The sequence below is a fragment of the Pipistrellus kuhlii genome, unplaced genomic scaffold (genome assembly GCF_014108245.1).
Source record: "Pipistrellus kuhlii isolate mPipKuh1 unplaced genomic scaffold, mPipKuh1.p scaffold_m20_p_4, whole genome shotgun sequence".
Lineage (NCBI taxonomy): Eukaryota > Metazoa > Chordata > Mammalia > Chiroptera > Vespertilionidae > Pipistrellus > Pipistrellus kuhlii.
Genome location: NW_023425540.1, coordinates 14,495,417 through 14,513,728, shown reverse-complemented (window position 1 = coordinate 14,513,728; position 18,312 = coordinate 14,495,417). Strand labels below are relative to the sequence as shown.

General features: G+C 42.5%; 1 protein-coding gene across 1 annotated transcript in view; it reads left to right on the top strand.

Moving 5' to 3' along the window:
- The window catches only part of RETREG1 (reticulophagy regulator 1), a 99,674-nt gene that overhangs the window by 15,020 nt on the left and 66,342 nt on the right, over positions 1-18,312 (top strand). The window contains exons 2-3 of the mRNA XM_036411243.2: positions 2,343-2,449; positions 8,065-8,095. Coding sequence (XP_036267136.1) covers positions 2,343-2,449; positions 8,065-8,095 — 138 coding nt within the window. The remainder of the gene's footprint in view (positions 1-2,342; positions 2,450-8,064; positions 8,096-18,312) is intronic.

Below are 18,312 nucleotides of genomic sequence, written 5' to 3'. Positions count from 1 at the left end.
ATGAGAAATGGCTTTTCTGCTTGGGATGACATAGACTCTGGGCTTGAGGTTGTCCTGTCATCGAAATGCATCTGGACAGTGTCCATTGGCATGTGGACCCACAGTGGACGTTCCTGATACTAATATTGATACTAAAGTTGGGAGAACCTGAAGAATTGACAGCCATCAGAAGACATTCATTCTAAACCCTGGTTCACTCTCAGTTTGGAATGTTCTAGAAATAGGGTATAGAGTGTTATAAGACTGAGGCCTGTGAGGCAGCCAGACCACATAGGCCTGTAAACTCATCCATAGGGATGCCCTGTCTCTGTATCTCTGTATCTTTGTCTCTGTCTCTATCTCTGTCTTCCTGTTTGTTTTTGTCTCTGTGCTACTTTTTAATTGGGCCCTTAGGAAAGAATGAGAAATGGCTTTTCTGCTTGGGATGACATAGACTCAGTGTCCATTGGCATGTGGACCCACAGTGGACGTTCCTGATACTAATATTGATACTCAGATATTTGCAGCCACTTTTTCCCGTGCCTCAGGTTTGGCCACAGAGCAGCAAGGAGTCATTGCTCCCCAAGCACTGGGAATAACGGGTCACGATTCTCCCCTTCTTTGCCAGCAACTAGAAAGCCTGCCATTGGACACACCACAAACTCCCCCCTTTTTAAAAAAACGTAGGTTTTGAAAACATTTCCCACCTTTGTTAGTCAGGGCAGATGCATCAAGTAGGGTATGATCCCTGGCTTTGAACCTCCTGTCCCAGTGTTGCCTCTCATAGGGACTGACCAAGAGTGTCCTCACTGTTCTGCCACTTAATGCATCCTTGGAAACTACAGTGACGAGTCTACACCCAGCTCTGGGTAGTGTGTGATTATTTAAAAATATATATATATATATATATATATATATATATATATATATATATATATATATATATATATTGATTTTTTACAGAGAGGAAGAGAGAGGGATTGAGAGTTAGAAACATGGATGAGAGAGAACCATCAATCAGCTGGATCAGCTGCCTCCTGCACACCCCCTACTTGGGATGTGCCTGCAACCAAGGTACATGCACTTGACCAGAATCAAACCTGGGATCCTTGCGGGTGCTCTATCCACTGAGCCAAATGGGTTTTGGCTGTGTGATTTTTTCCCCCAGCATTTCATCATTGAATAAGAAATATAAGTGGCCGAAACCCATTTGGCTCAGTGGATAGAGCGTACCTTGATTGCAGGCACATCCCCAGTAGGAGGTGTGCAGGAGGCAGCTCATCGATGTTTCTCTCTCATCCATATTTCTAACTCTCTATCCTTCTCTCTTCTTCTCTGTAAAAAATCAATAAAATACATTAAAAAAAAGAGAAAGAAATACAAGTGGGTGGTGTGTCCCTGGGATGACATCAGGATATGGTGTCCCTGAAACGGGCATGCCGTGTGCGGAGCTGTTTACCTGTGTTCCTAGACAGACTCCTTGCGAGGTACTTGGCTAGCTCATCTGTCTTAGTCTCTCTGATGAGGAAGTAAGTTTCCAGAAGGCAGTGCTCATATGTTCTGTAGCTCTCTACAATCTCTACAATGCCTTGCAGTTAGCAGTACACGATGCATTTGTTAAGTTAATTTTCTATGAATTATGATTACATGAATGTTCATATCATTATTAGCTTGGCCAATTGACTAGTGTAAAATGGGCTTCAGCCTCCATAGGAAGCCTCCAGAGCTCCTTGTGACTTTGCCATTCCATTCCTTGATAAGTCCATTTTTTAAAAAGTGCTGTAGGGTCTGTATGCTGTTCAAGATAAAGGATTCTTTGTTTTTCTCTGGAGAGGAGGTGGGCAAACGGACAAAAGGGTAGTGATTTTAAGGAGAAGTGGTTATTAGCAAATTGAATTCTTAATAACTGCTATTTTTGAGATTGGCGGGGAGGGTACAGTAGTTAAAGAAATGAAGATGGCATAAAAGTAAAACATAAATGGAGGACAGGGCTTCTACTGTGGCTTCTCTGTTTGTATTGAGCCCGGTAGCTCTGCCTTTGCAGCCTATCATAATTCTGGTTCAGGTCAATTCCATTCTCTATCTGTTAGCAGAGCGAAATTTGGGCTGCGCCCAGGAAAGCAGATTCTCTGCCAAAATTAGAGGGTAAAGTAGAAAACCTAGGACAAAAGTACACATGGATCAAGTGCTTTTATTTTGCTGACATCAATGCCTATTAAATGACGTGGATGTGCTCAGATTGGGGTGATATGAAAAGTGAAATTGTTGAGTGTGTGTCAGAAATTGAACCTAATTAAAAAAAAAATAAAAATAAAAGATAAAAATCCTCAAACCGAAATGATTTGTCTGTTTTTCTCTGATAGGTTCCTTGCATTGACTCCATGGAGAGTGTATCACCTGATTGCCGTCTCGATACTTGGGCGAGTTATTATGCAAATAATAAAGGATATGGTTTTGTCTAGAAAGAGAGGTAAGAAAGCTCAGAATTCACTATGATGGGGTTTAGTTTTCTAGAGCCTGAATGTCTGATTTTTGTGCAGGCATCTGAACCAGAAGTCCTTTGAAAAGGACCAGGAAGCCAGGTGATACAGGCATTGACTTTGCTACTTTTAATGTTGATTAAGTATTTATTTATTAAACATTTATTTAATATTTGTTATTTATTTAACTGATGTTGTCCCTACTCATAGCTACTGCTCTTGGGCAAAAGGTTTATATGTTTTGATTTCTCTTTTAGCTCTAAGCACTATTATTTAACTATCATTTTGATATTTAAGGATATCAGTGATGATAACAGTTAAATATTTATCACATACTACATGATGAAAGTGGGCCATTCAAAAATGGACTGGTTTATGTAAATTTTTTTTCTACCTCAAAATGAACAACAAATAATTCAGGGCTTAAAAAACAAGTAAGTAATGGTTAACATTTTTTTAAATGTAGTTGCTGATGAAAAATGAATTATAAACATTAAGTTTAAAAGTGAGAACATTATTTTTTGCTTTTTCATAAATAAAACATAGTTTATCATAAATCTGAGCCAAGCTTTTTCATACATGGAGGGTCCTCTTCTACCAGGGTTTGAGCTTATTTTGCAAATGGGCAAAAATCCCTCCTTGGAATAATTGAGCCCCGTGAATGTGGTAAGATTGATTTGATCAAAGATAGCTAAGAGAACGTTATATTTAGGTGTTTGACTTCACTACCCGTAATTCCAAGTGGACAGATAATTTTGATTGGGGTTCACATGATGAACGTGCGTAAGACCTGCCCAGAGTTTTAGCCCCAACGGGGGCACTGAGGCCTCTTTGTGGGGTACAGTATTTCTTATTCCCTCTCCTGATGCCAACTCTGAGACCAGGGGTATCAGGTATTACGCATTGACTATCATGGTGTGGACTGCAATCCAGTTTATATTTTAAGTCTTTATAGTTCTTAAACTAAAATTTCTTCATTCTAGTGTTCTGGGAAGGTGAACAAACTTGTTTTTGTCCAGTTATTGCTTTTCATGGATCTGTAGATTTAGACCAAAGGTGGGGAACCTTTTTTCTGCCAAGGGCCATTTGAATATTTATAACATCACACAAAATTATCAACTTAAAAATTAGCCTGCTCTATTTGGTCCAACATTTAGTTAACTCACCCCTAATGCCTTGGCAGGGCCAGGCCAAATGATTCTGTGGTCTTAGAGGACCCGCAGGCCGGATGTGCTCCACCACTGATTTAGATTATATTCTTGGATGTGTTCTTCCTTCTCACCCTCTCTTCTCCTCTTTCTTCCCTAATCCCCTCTTCTGTGTCAGAAAACAGACTCCTAACTTTTAACCCTAACAGGCACCAGCCCTGATGCTCTCTGTTGACCCAGATGTGTGAAGGCCGCCCCGAGGTGGAGCATCTCAGTGCTATGGGATCTTGTACCAGGGTCGGCGGATCAGTGTGTGGTGGTCCCCATGTCTCCGCCTTGACTCCTGACTGGGAGAGGAGAGCCTGGTTTTCTCAAATATACTTTGTCACATGTCCACCCTCCAGAACCTTCCTCTTGGAAATCTTAGTAGAAATAGCCACTGACAAATTTTATCCCTAGTCATTTTAGCTCAGTAGCAGAAGTGGACTCACAGAGCAAGCTGAGCATCTCCATATTTTCAGTGGTGCATCCGATTTGGTCCCAGCATGTGTTACAAGGAACAGACAAATGTGGAAGGCCCACGATGAAGCTGAAAGACTTCTTAACTGTCCTTCTCTCACACTTGGCCCCTTGCACAGAGATTGTGTTCAGCACTGACTCATTGCTTCACGTTCTTGCAAATATGGAACTTTCATATTCACGAATTACAAGGATTTGGTCCTTAAAAAAAAAATTAAGGTGGCAGAGTTGGGAGACTTGTAACCTAAAGGGTCTAATTCTTGAATTGATTCACTCCATTTCCTAGCTGTGGAGAGACCCGTCATAGGCTGTATTCATGTCCAATGGCTGCCCTAAAAAATTACCACAAACGTGGTGGCTCCAAACAACAGAAATTTCTTTACACATGGTTCCGGAGGTCAGAAGTCCAAAATCAGCATCCCTGGGCCAAAGTCAAGGTGTCAGCAGGGCTTTGTTCCCTTTGGAGGCTCTATGGAAGGCTCTGATCTCTTCCTTTTCTACCTGGATTTGCTGATGTCCTTGGCTTGTAGCCACATCAGTTCAGTCTCTGCCTTCATGATCACATTACTGTCTCCTGTCTGTGTCAAATCTCCCTCTGCCCTTCTCATACAAGAACACTGACTGTATTTGGGGCCCATTTGGATAATCTCCCATCTCAAGACCCTTAGCTTAATCACATCTGGTAAATCCCTTTGTCCATGAAAGTAACATTTTACAGGTTCCAGGGGTTAAAACCTGATGTCTTTGGGAGCCATGATTCAGCCTACTACTATCTCCGAACCTCTTTACCTTATGAAATGGGAGAAGCCAACCCCTACTCCAGGGCTACGTAAGGGTTGAATAAGAGGGTGAAACAGAAGTGCCTTGGGCACAGTAACAGTCTACTCTGTTCCACTCTGCCACTTAATGGGAGCAACGTGGGGTGGTTCCCTCATCAGGCAGTCTGTGAGGGCCTTTCTGTGCCAGGGCCTGTGTAGGTGCTGGGCTTCCGGTGCAATTCAGACACACCCCCTGGCCTCTCCACCCAGTGGAGCTCTTATGCTCCATCCAGTGGGGCAGACATCTGTCAGTGGCCAATCTTTCTGTCAGGGTTTTCACTGGGCACATTGCTCTGAATCCAGCATTTCTGCTCCATGGAAAAAACAAACCTGAGAAACTGGATGAATGACTGTACTTTTCCAGCACTATCCAGTCTATGATGGCAGAAACACTGGTGCCTGCTTCGTCTTCTCCGCCAGGCCTTTTAGGACAAAGACCCATCTGAGGCTGGAAATAGCTGGCAGGAGCCTGACTTTGCAGGCTGTTCGGCCCAGGCCCGGCTGTGATGAATTGGTCTCTGGGAGGCTCAGAATCGGCTTGAAATTAGATCCAGATGCAGTTATAGGAACACCAAGGCCTCAAGCAGAACTGCCAGCCGCTTTCACTAGATACTTGGCTGACAGCAATCGCAAGGAGGAAAGGAGGACCCAGTCATCAGGGTTCTGGGGGCTGCTCCGTCTCCGGCTATCCTTCCACTTCTCCACTTGGCTAAAGACATTACTCGTCCACTGTTAAGAATTTAATTGTATTCCTTCATTATTTTAATACTGTTTTATTTTTTATTTTATTTTTTTTCTTCAGTATACTTTATTGATTTTTTCACACAGAGGAAGGGTGAGGGATAGAGAGTTAGAAACATCGATGAGAGAGAAATATCAATCTGCTGCCTCCTGCACACCCCATACTGGGGATGTCCCCTAACCAAGGTACATGCCCTTGACCAGAATTGAACCCAGGACCCTTGAGTCTGCAGGCTGACACTGTATTCACTGAGCCAAACCAGTTTCAGCTTGAATACTGTTTTAGATGCTTACTGTGAATTAGGTGAGCCAAAGCATGGAGATCCTTCTAGTGTCTGTTACGACTCACCAGCATGGGCAACCTCCATGACCACTTAGACTTGACTTCTCCTTGACCACTTCCTCCTCTCGGTCATTGCTAAGGCACCGACTGCCCATCCAGCTCCCTTTAAGATGCTGTGGGCTCAGAAGGGCTCCCCATGGCCACCTGAGTAGCATTTCCACCCACTGTCTCTATTTACCCCTTTCCTCCTGCAAAATCTGCACTCCTCATTTAAGCCACGTGCTGGTTGCTACACAACACGACCTGACAGGAACCGTGGCTATTCACTTTATTCCTGTGTGCCCCTCCATTCCCTGTCATTCCTACTTGTACCCTGATGGCTTGTATGACCATCTGGGTTCGGTCACATATTAGTGGCCTCCGTTTTACCTTAGCCTTGGGAAAGTACAGTGTCTCCAACCCCTGCAGAGGCTGAAGATCAGTTTTCAGTGGACTTCTTTGTCCAGGCTCCTGCCACTCATTGCGGTTGGACCAGCTCTTGGTGCATAGTTCAAGTGTTTTCCTGCTCAGCTTCTTACACTGCACTGTCCCTCAGCCCTGGGCAGCCCCAGCCTGGTCTGTGCTCTGTGATTGCAGTGCCACTGTCCTTACTATTCTCCATGGGAGCAGCCATGCTCATTTTTCCAATTTCTAATAACAAGGCAACACCCAGTACCGTTACCTCTTTTCCCCACTCTTGGCTCCAGTGTTGTCAGAGAAATGTTATTTGACAAGGGGAGTTGGTACTTCTAGGATTTTAGCTTATCCAACTTTCCAACATTTGTTGAGACCTCTCCAGTGCATAATTCCTTGTATTTTGTATTGTTTATTTTGATGTTCCATTTAACTCCAAAATAGCTGAGGCAGCCTATAAGGAACTTAAGATTGCTGACAAGAGGTCTAGTAGAAGAACAGGAGTCTAACATGGTGACCATAATGGAGCAACAGATTTGTCTGGGCTTACTGGCAGCCAAGGCAACAAGGGAAACCAAATCAGATGTACCATTCTAATAGTCTGATGAAAGGATGCAGGCAATTTTGAGGAACATTTTTCCTGGGGTTAAATTTTAAGTAGGACTTGTCACATAGATCTTTGGTAGAGAACACTGAAGGAGACATCTTTGTCATTTGATGGTAAATGCTGAAACTGTCTTATAGCCTTTTCATTGAAGCTGATAGTTGAAAGTTTAATATTAAAGTATAATCTAGTGAAGAAAGTTACTGGGGAATTAAGAAAGAAAATGAGATCTATGTATATATTTTTTCTGTTAGTTTTATTTGAGCCTAGATATAAGCTCAAAATACCTAAAGAATGAATAAATAAAACACCCCTTTCTCAAATAAAATGTCTTAGTGCCCCGTTTGTCAGCACCATTTCAAAGATCACGTTAAATGCCATTTCAAAGATCATGTCTCTTTTGCCCTGGCTGATGTGGTTTAGTGGGTAGAGCATCGGTCCATACACCGGAGGGCACATACCTGGGTTGCAGGTACAATCCTCAACCTGTTGGAGTGCATGCAGAAGGCAACCAATTGATGTGTCTCATATCCACATTTCTCTCTTTCCCCCCTCTCCCTCCCTCTTCTTCTCTCCCCCCTTCCCTCCCTTCCACTCTCTCTGAAAATTAAAGGAAAAAATATTCTCAGGTGATAATTAACAATAACCACCACCAAAAGTACCACTCTGTTACAGGTGCTCTGTCTTCCCAGGACTCTCATGGTTTGCGCTGTTTGTGTAGTTTTTTCCTTGGTTCGCATTTACTTGAGGTAAAATTTTGGCTGCACCACTCAAGACAGGACCATATGGTATATGGTTTTCCCTCTCCCAAGGTACCTGTCCAGGTGTTTTGCCTGTAGTAGTCTCTCAGTAAGTATGTGTGGGTTAATTGCTTGAATTAGTTATGATATCAGAGATATACAAGGTATGATTGCAAAGTTCTAGAGTTTAAAAACATAAGCATTGCATTTTAAATAGGTCAGAGTGTTTCTAAGATGAGAAATGCCTCCAGAGGAAAATGCCCTGGTTAAGTTTCACCTTTCCCTTCTCCTCATTGCAGGTGCACAGCTGTGGAGAAGCCTCAGTGAAAGGTAGGAGACTTCCTCTCAGTGTTGTGGCTAACGGGGGACCGAGGGGAGAGGAGACGGAGCCGCCAAGATAGAGCTCTGAAATGATATTTTAGTGACAGGGACGCAAGTCCTGTAGGAATTTACAAGAATGGGAAAAGAAAATCCAAGCAAATCCAGTGAGGACTTGTTTAAGAAATAGCTCACATCTTGCTGTTATATTGGGCAACCTGAATAGGTGCCCTGTGACAATGCCTGAGGACCGGAAGTGAAGAAAGAAGGGTGGATTGGAAGCAAAAAGAGGGGCGTTTTCATCAAGGATTTCCTTTAAGGCTTTGTTTTGGGGCAGGAACAGCACTGCTGGGGAGAACAGGGCGACCCTGGGCCCTGAAACTCTGCTGGGACATTCCTGAAGGGTTAACCATGCTGTCATTCAGAGGGCTTTGGGGTGGGAGGAGCAGGTGCAAGGCTCTGACAGGTGATGGTGCAGCACATGTGGGCTGACCTCTTGACTCCTTGCCCAGCCGGAGACAGGTCACCTCCCTTTTCATTGGGTGTCACCTCCCGGAAGTAGAAGTCCATTTCCAAATGGCAGAGATAAGAGCCGGGCGGGCAGTTGACAAGGGGAGCATAATTCACTTGAGCAGCTGAGTATATGAGAAGTGGAAAAATGAGGAAAGTGGAAGGATTAATATTCAAGTAAAATGAATTTTTATGGGCACTTGTGTGTTTTTCTAAATCCTGCCTTAAAGGAACATTCTTGTATTACTTAGAAGGAGGGGTCCGGGTGCTCGAGATATATATATATAAAGTGGACAGCATGAAACGAATGCCCCAAAAAGGACCAAACTGCTGTTCAAATCCTATAAAAACAAACAAACAATAACTTGGTATTTTATGTGCCTTGAAAGCTGTACTCTTGGAGATAACTGAGTACTTCAGGTGTAAAGGGTAATTTTATGACCAGTTGACTTCTGCCTGCTTGTTCCTTCATTTTGGATCCCAAATTTCCATGGACAGAATGTTTGTGAACTTGACAGGAGACTCCACAGAGGGAGACACTAGATATAAGAAGAAAACTGACTCCCGCGCCTCCCCCTCCCCCCCACCCCAGAGTGATTCTCATGATGGAGGAAGGATGGGTGGGAGGGATGGCATGGCCCAGGAGGAACCAGTAAGGTTCTGACAGTCATTTGTCTCGCAATATTTCCCAGGGCCCAATGTTCCAGTCTGGGTGCACCTGAGAATGGGGAGCCAACCATGGGATTAGCGTGTTGGCATTTTCAGTCCTAACCCCTGACCTCTGGGGAGGGGAGAGGGGTTGGGTTTGAACCAGTCAACAATTGCCAATGATTGAATCCATCATGCCTGTGTAATGCAGCCTCCATAAAACATCAAAGGACAGAGTAGGGAGAGCTGGGTCGGTGGACATGTGGAGAGACCACGGAAGAAGCTCTGTGCCCTTTCCTCTACCTCTTGCTATGCATTGCTTCTGCCTGGCTATTCCTGAGTTAGATCCTCTCTGATAAATTGCTAATCTAGTCAGTAATATGTTTCTCTGAGTTCTCGTAGCTGCTTTTGCAGATTAATCCAACTCAAGGAGGGGATCATTGGAGCTGCGGACCTACAGCTGATGGGTCAGAAGCACATGGCAGTGGGACTTGTGATGGGTGTTTTAAGGGGGGGATTGGAGGGGAGAAGAGAGGAAGGTATATTTTCCCATATTTTTTTTCATTGCAGTTTCCACTGTATAATTTCACCCCAATCTATTCATCTCATTGAAGATGTGAAATTAAAATATGTATTTCTTGAATTCTTTTTAAAAAAATATATTTTTATTGATTTCAGAGAGGAAGGGAGAGGGAGAGAGAAATACCAATGATGAGAGAATCATTGATCGGCTGCCTCCTACATGCCCCCCACTGGGGATCGAGCCTGCAACCCAGGCATGTGCCCTGTCCAGGAATCGAACCGTGACCTCCTGGTTCATAGGCTGATGCTCCATCACTGAGCCAGGCTGGCTGAGCCCTAGAATTCTTTTAATGAAGATTTGTTATGTTGTTTACAGTGATTCTTGGCATCTGCTACTTGGGTAGTGCTTGTGTTTTTAACACTGGAAATTGTAAAACCACTTTATTTATTTATTTTTAAAATATATTTTATTGATATTTTACAGAGAGGAGGAGAGAGGGATAGAGAGTTAGAAACATCGATGAGAGAGAATCATTGATCAGCTGCCTCTTGCACACCCCCTACTGGGGATGTGCCCGCAACCAAGGTACATGCCGTTGCCCGGAATCGAACCCGGGACCTTTCAGTCTGCAGGCCGACGCTCTATCCAGTGAGCCAAACCAGTTTGGCCACTTTATTTTTTAAGGATAAAATACAGTGATGGATAAGAGGATCCTTGGAAGCAGAGAGTAATTCCATGTGGTCCAAGGGCTTCCTGCTGCCAAGGCCTCAGGTGCTGAGCTCAGAACCTCGCTCTCACTTGGCCGTAAGTAGAATCAACACCCACACCACGGCCACTGCACAGCTGATCCCAGATTAGCAACCTAGGGTGAGTTTTAACTCTAGTGCTGGGCAAGTAGTTTGTGTTCCACTTCAGAATGAGTCAGACCTTCTGTTCATGGGGCTCTCGTTGCCTCATTTAGGGACCATTAAATGCTCTGTTAAAAGTTGAACCAAATAATGGAGCGCTCTCCCTTCATAAAGCCATTGTCAAGTTTTTACATTAAAAAGGAGCTCTTCTGCTGAAACCGGTTTGGCTCAGTGGATAGAGCATCAGTTTGTGGACTAAAAGGTCCCAGGTTCGATTCCGATCAAGGGCATGCACCTTGGTTGCGGGCACATTCCCAGTAGGGGATGTGCAGGAAGCAGCTGTTCGATGTTTCTCTCTCATCAATGTTTCTAACTCTCTATCCCTCTCTCTCCCTTCCTCTCTGTAAAAAATCAATAAAATATATTTTTTTAAAAAGAGCTCCTCACAAAGGGAACCCCGTGCACTGTTGATAAGAGTGCAAACTGGTGCCACCACTCTGGAAAACAGTATGAAGGTTCCTCAAAAAATTAAAAATAGAGCTACTATGTGACCTAGCAATTCCATTTTTAGGTATATAACCAAAGAAAATGAAAACAGGTTGAAGAGAGAGCTGCACCCCCATGTTCATTACAGCCTTATTCACAATAGCCAAGATGTGAAAACATCTTAAAGAGTATGCAGATAAATGGATAAAGAAAATTGTTATATATACACAGTGCACTAAAAAAGAAGGAAATTCTAGAAAACGAATTTTCAAAAAAAGAGGAAATTCTGCCATTGTTGACAGATGAATGGACCTTGAAGGCCTTACATTAAGTGAAATAAGTCAGACAAAGACAAAATACAGTATGATGTCACTTGAATCTAAAAAAGCTGAACTCATCAAAACAGAGCAGATGGGTAATTACCAGGGTCTGGGGGGCGGGGGAATGAGGAGCCGTTGGTCAAAGAGTAGATTTTAAATATTCTTGCCAAAACAATAAAATGGTAACTGGTGTGAGGTGAAGGGTTTGGTAAACATTTTGCAGTATATGAGTGTTCATATCATATATTGTTTACCTTAAACTTATACAATGTTTTATGTAAATTACACCTCAATTAAACTGTGTGTGTGTGTGTGTGTGTGTGTGTGTGTGTGCAGGAGGAATGTCTCACGTGTTACATCTAGTGGCTTGTTATTTCACAGACTGTTGTTTACTCTGGGAACATTTGCTCTTGTCAGCTAAGCTGAGCTTAAACAATTTCCTTCAAAATTGAGCACGAGGATGGTAGTGTGCATGCACACCTATGCATGTGTAATTTTTCTGGACATTCTAAAGGTGTTTACAAAGTTTACTACGTAATGGTAAGGCCAGCACCTCATGTCCCGTATCATCATCAACAATCAAGTTTGAATAATTTTAATCACAGGCCATTCACATTCGGTTTTTGTGCCTGGAAAATTCATTTTTGTACAAATGTGATTCTCAGTGGGAAAATTCTGGGAAGCACTTAGACTTGACCTATTTTTTTTTTTTAATAACCAATAAGCACTAACTCTACAACCTGTGAACACGATTTATGTGAAGCAGTCTGTCAGCCTAACCAAATTAACATCTTTTATGACTCATTCCTGGTATTGAAACGAAACCTGATTCATAGTGTAATAGCTTTTTATTTTTGCATGTGACTGTGGCCACTGGCTGAACAAAACTCTCTGTTAGCAAAGGAAAAATAGCACACATCCCTTTTTAATAACAAGGTTGTTTCCAGTTAGGCCGTGTGTTTCCAACCCTAGTTCTTTAATAGTGGTGTGCGTTATAACCCAGATGAAGGAGCTATTCTATCCATAAATCTTGTTTCATTGTTCAGTGCCAATTTACTGAAAATACAGGGGTTTTTTTTTGTGGCAACTAACGATTTTGAAAATGGTGGCTGAGAGCTTTGGGATTTTCTGACTGACTCCCCCAGAATCCCTGAGCTCCAGCCGGCCACTTGCATAGGAAGTAGGAGTGTAATGTAAAGCCATGTAAAGAGTGCATTGGACCTACTCTGCCCAACCTTGACCTGACTGTGGGAGGGTTAACAGTTAGTCTTTCTAGAGCCAGCAGGGGTTAGCACCAGATGTGAGCTTTTTGCCTCTAGCTGAGTCAGATTGCCAGGTGAGGCCTCTCAGCTTGACTCTCTCACCTGCTCTCATTATGTGGCCCCACGTCATGGGGTAAATGCCCTTGGCATTGTCAGGATCTAGGTAACTGCTAAAGTGTTGTAGCTGGATTTCCCCTCTCTCCTGCCCCGGGAAGAAGAGCCAAGAATCTTTGGTTGTATAATAGAACCCAAGTCCTGAGCTTGCCCCACCTCCTATGCCCAGAATGAACTGGAGCATTTAAGTAAGAAATGTCTGATTAAATCCTTGAGCCCAATATTATGTTAAAAATGAAAAGTCACCTAGCGTTTGCTAAATTGTCTCCCCCGAGGAAGAGAACTTGGTGTGAGAACTGCTTTCTCTATTTTTGAATCATCATTCCTCATCAGAATTGCATAGACAGAGTGAATGATCAAGTAAACAGCATCAAATAGTCACGTGTGTTAAATAACAAAAATGCAACCAAGTACATTTTAAAGATCTAACTGGCTTCGTTGAATAATTCATGAATTGGGCAGTGTCCCATCTAGCAAATAGGAGTTCCAGGAGCTGTACAAGATGGAAGGCTTGTATAGGGAGAAGGGAGAAGGGATTGGAAAGAACTGACAACCTCAGCATCCTTCTGGGGACGGAAAGGGCCTGTATGGAAGATGACCTCATGGGTGCTCACCCGAAAATTCCAGGCTGACTGGTTAAGATTGTATTCCTGGGGAAAGTTGAAATTGCAGTTAGGTTAGGTAGGAAGCCTTGGTTTGGTGTTGTGGGCATAGCCCTAGTGACTCCATTTTGGGCTTTCTCCATCACCGCACCCCCCAATACATGGTAACTTGAAAAGTTTACTCTCTTTCTTTGCTGTTTGTTAGGTATGACAGTAATTCTGACTCATGCATGGAAACTACTAGATTTTACAGGTTTAGGGTTTTTGAATGTGTCTGATAAGTCACCTTGTAACTTGTATTTTGTAACTTTGTGCTTGTACCTTTCTAATAAGGCATACTATTTGGCAATTATTTTTAGTTTAATTGCAGCCAGAATGATAGACAGGGAGCCAAATCTCCATGAGCTTTAAAAGAAAACCTTGCTGTGAAGCATGCATTTGATTGGATTCAATGAAAAGAAAATTTCCTCAAGAAAAGAAATTCACTTAACTTCAGAATATGCTAGATTTTAGCAGAAGTATATCTGTGCTTGGGTAAGCTTTTGGCTGAAATGTCTGGGGCAGCCTGGTAGCTAAGCAGCACTATTAAAATCTCTACCCTGCCAAAATAAAAATCCGAATAGGCCTTTTATTCCTTTCTAAAAAAATAATAATTGAGCACAATTCTGTAGTCATGTATTGCACAATGGGGAGTCAAAGCCCCTTTCTTCCCCCTCAGGAGAGAACAGATCCAGGCATTGATGGGGAGAGCAGCTCTTTTAGCCAAAGCTACTGAGGTTGGGCCCGGAAGTTTCCCAAAGGTCTTCATCCGGATTCCAATCCGTTGTGTTCATTTTTTAAAGTTATACTTTGAAAATTACCCAAGTTGAATACAATTGGTCAGAGGACCAAAAGCAGTTTTTAAAACTGTTTTGGAGGACAGTGATATGGAGAATTCTGCTTAATTTTTTTTTGCCATCAATAGTGAACCCATATAAAAATTATTTTTGATGTGGTTTTTAAAAAAATATTTTTTTATTGATTTTAGAAACAGAGAAAGGGAGAGAAACATCAATCGGCTGCCTCCTGCACGCCCTGTCCTGGGGGTTGAACCTGCAACCCAGGCATGTGCCCTGATAGTGAACTCTTTGCTCGTGAGATGACGCTCAGCCAACTGAGCCACACCAGCCAGGGCTATTTATGAGTTTTTAACATGCCTCATGCTAGACATTTAAGGGCCATTTTTTCCCCTCAAGAGTTCATTAAACTAAAACACATGCCTACAATGTGAATTTGGGACTGGGAGGGGGAGCTCTTCATGAAATCGACATGAATCTTTATAACAGTAGTTGGTAAATTTCCCGAGGCATCTATATATAAGCAACTGGAACAACCTGATTGATTGCTGGACAAACGCTATGACACACACTGACCCAGGAGGAAGACACTCAATGCAGGAACTCCCAAAGCCAACCTTCTGTGGTCCCTCCCTCTAGCTGGCTCCCCCTCTTCCCCTACTATCGCCCACCAGACTGAGGGACCCCACCCATGCAAAATTCATGCACTGGGCCTCTGGTTAAAACTAAAACAAAAGAGGAAGTACAATACATTTCAGAGCCCACTGTTTTCAATTGATAAGGGCAGTAAATTGTCAGACCTGTTCCTCCATGTACATTCCATTCATGACTAACATATTCTCTATGTTCAAGCAGGTATTTCGAGTCAAAACATGGACAGAAACCCAGAGGTCAGATTCCGTGTGGGTCTTGGAGCAGTAGCCATTATATGAGCCTAAATACTTAATACTGAGAACTCCTTAAGTGAAAAGCACTCAGTATTATATTTTATCATAATTTTTGTTTTTTGATAGTTTTTAACATTTCTTTAAATTAATGTAATTTTGCCGAAACCGGTTTGGCTCAGTGGGTAGAGCATCGGCCTGCGGACTGAAAGGTCCCAGGTTCAATTCCAGTCAAGGGCATGTACCTTGGTTGTCAGCACATCCCCAATGGTGGTGGTGGGGGGGGTGGTGCAAGAGGAAGCTTATTGATGTTTCTCTCTCATCGACGTTTCTAACTCTCTATCCCTCTCTCTTCCTCTCTGTAAAAAAATCAATAAAATATATTTTTAAAAAATTAATGTAATTTCACAATAATCTGATTAAACATTAGTTCTAGCACCATTCCTCCCACTGCCCATTACTTTTTGTAGGAAGGCTGCAGAAACTGCAAGGAGGCTAGTTGTTGCTAGGGAAAGGAAGCCAGGACTGACACTTAGCATATTATTAGCCTTTTCTATGTATAGATGGCCTGTCACTAGGAGGAGCAAGCTGAGCATTGCTACGTGACTGCCCGCAGCAGCTGTTTCTAGGTGGCCATGGAGTCTCAGCATCATTGGCTGTGATTTGGTGGGCTGTCACTGTGGGGTGGTGGCAGGGCCTGTATCCCATTTGGGGGAAGCCTAGTGTTGCTTTGTCAGCCAGGTCCATGGTGCTGTTTCTCTGTGCGAGTCATGGCAGCTACTGCATTTAGTGTCTGCCTCCTGGTGGTCAGTGCACATCATAGCTTCTGGTCAGAAGGTGGAAAGGACACTTAGCATACCGTGTTTCCCTGAAAATAAGACATCCTCCGGAAATAAGACCTACTTATAGGTTTCCTTCTGAGTGAAATATAAGGCATCCCCCGAAAATAAGCCCCCCTCAGGCTAAACATGAGAGATTTGGTCCACTGATTCTGAAAGAAATGGAGTCACAAGAAATTCACCAGGAAATTCAGGAGTTGGATTGTTATGATGATGTTCCAGAAGATGATAACATGATTGTCATTGAATAAATGAGTGAATTCTTGATACTGTAGAATTCACAGTTTGTCTGGTTTGTGTTGACAACTTCCGTACTACCGTACCGTATACAGGTAATAAATTTCCTTTATTTTCATTTAACAATAAATGTGTACCGTATTCTTCTTCATGGAAAAATAAGACATTCCTTGAAAATAAGACCTAGCACATCTTTGGGAGCAAAAATTAATATAAGACACTGTCTTATTTTCGGGGAAACAGGGTATTAGCCTTTTATATAGATAGATATTCATTCATTTATCCATCCTTTTAACAAATGCTTATCTAGTGCCACGCATTTGTGAAAGAAAAAACAACAACAACAACAACAACAGACACACAACCAGGTCCTTGTGGAGTTCACAGTAGAGTGAGTGAGCAGAAAACAAATCTTACTATAGTAGTGTTAGATGGCATTTACGAGAAACTTAAGTATTGTAGTAGAAAGGATTAGGGAGTGTGAGGGTGGACAAAGAGGGTTAAGTGTAATAAAGTGTTCAGGAAAGACCTTCCTTAAAAAGATTTTTGAGCACAGATTGGAAGGAGGTGAGGTTGGGAATCATGTCTGGAGGACATGTAAATGTAGATGGATGAGCAAGTGCAAAAGCCCTGAGACAGAGGCTGTGTTTGAGGGTGGTTTTTCTTTTATATCAGTAAGTTTTTATTTTTTAATGCAACTATAGTAAATGGAATATTGTGTAGCTAATTCAGATCATGTTATATAAGAATATTTAAGGCTGTGAAATCTACCCCTTATTGCTCACTGTAGATATAAAGCAAGTACAGAGAGATATAATACATCATCCAATATAATTATATGTTGGTACATAAATGTGGTATCTCTGTGTGAAGGGAATATAGGTAGTTTTAATTTTCTTGATTTTGTTTACCCAGTTTGTTACTTTTATTCTATCGTGGACCTGCATAGCCTTTATCAGGAAGGAGAGACAAGATATTCAGTGAAGGGGGGTGTCCCTTTGAGCAGGGCAGGGCCCATGACGGCAGATGTGGGAGGTAGAATGGAACTCCACAGGCAGCACCGCTTTGGGTATTCAGCTCACTTTAGTGCCAAAGAGCTGCGGTCCCGAGACAGGGCTCTGGTTACGAGGAGAGAGCCTGGCTGGGCTCCGTCATTGGAAACAAGGTCAGGGCCCAGGTCCAGAGAAGCCACTGGGCCCAAAGGAGGGGATGGAGCCTCAGAGTCAGTCTGAGGACCGTGTGTCACTGGACACTAAGCCTCACAGGATAGGGTTATAGAAAAATTATTAACATATTATTAAGTAAGATGTTGAAATCATTAATTTCCAAGGTCAAATGGAATCTGAAGGATAGGATAACATTTCTGAAATTCTCCCTTTCTGTGGCTTAGTGACAAACCCCAGACGGAGCCTCCGGGTACATGTGAAGGGGCTGGAGTGCATATTCTCATGATTTAGGTGTATATCTTACAAGTAAGTTTTACTTACATAAAATGTGCAACTTCTTGTGTCATCCAGAGTAAGGTAGATATTTCTAGCATTATGCTCAAACTGTAGGCTTTGGGCAATACAAACAAGAATGAATCTGAGAATCAGACATGTGTTCTCTTCAGAACAACTCACCCCTGGGTTCTGTTGGCCTGTCCACCTGTCTGTCCATCTATCAGACATCAGCTGTCAATCAATCAGTCTATCAATCTACCTACCTATACTTATTTCTTAATTATATTTTAATGACCACATTTGATATGTTGAAGACCATGTGGGATATACACATGGGTTTTAAGACATTATAATGAAATGAATAGACACGAGCCTTTCCCCAAACCAGGACTGGCACTGTTGTGTTTCCCTACCCCCTTCTGCTGCCTCCCCACATCAAAGGCAAGCTTGGTCCTAAATTTTGTGCTCCCTCTTTCTTTGCTTTTAAAATTATATACATATTTGTGTATGTATACATATAAATATCTATAAATACACAGATTATTTTAGTATTTAACATTTATTTTAATTTTAATTTCTTTATTGATTAAGGTATCACATATTTGTCCTCAACCCCCCATTCTAATCCTCCTCCCCACTCATGCCCCCTCTCCCCTATTGTCCTTGACCACTGGTTAG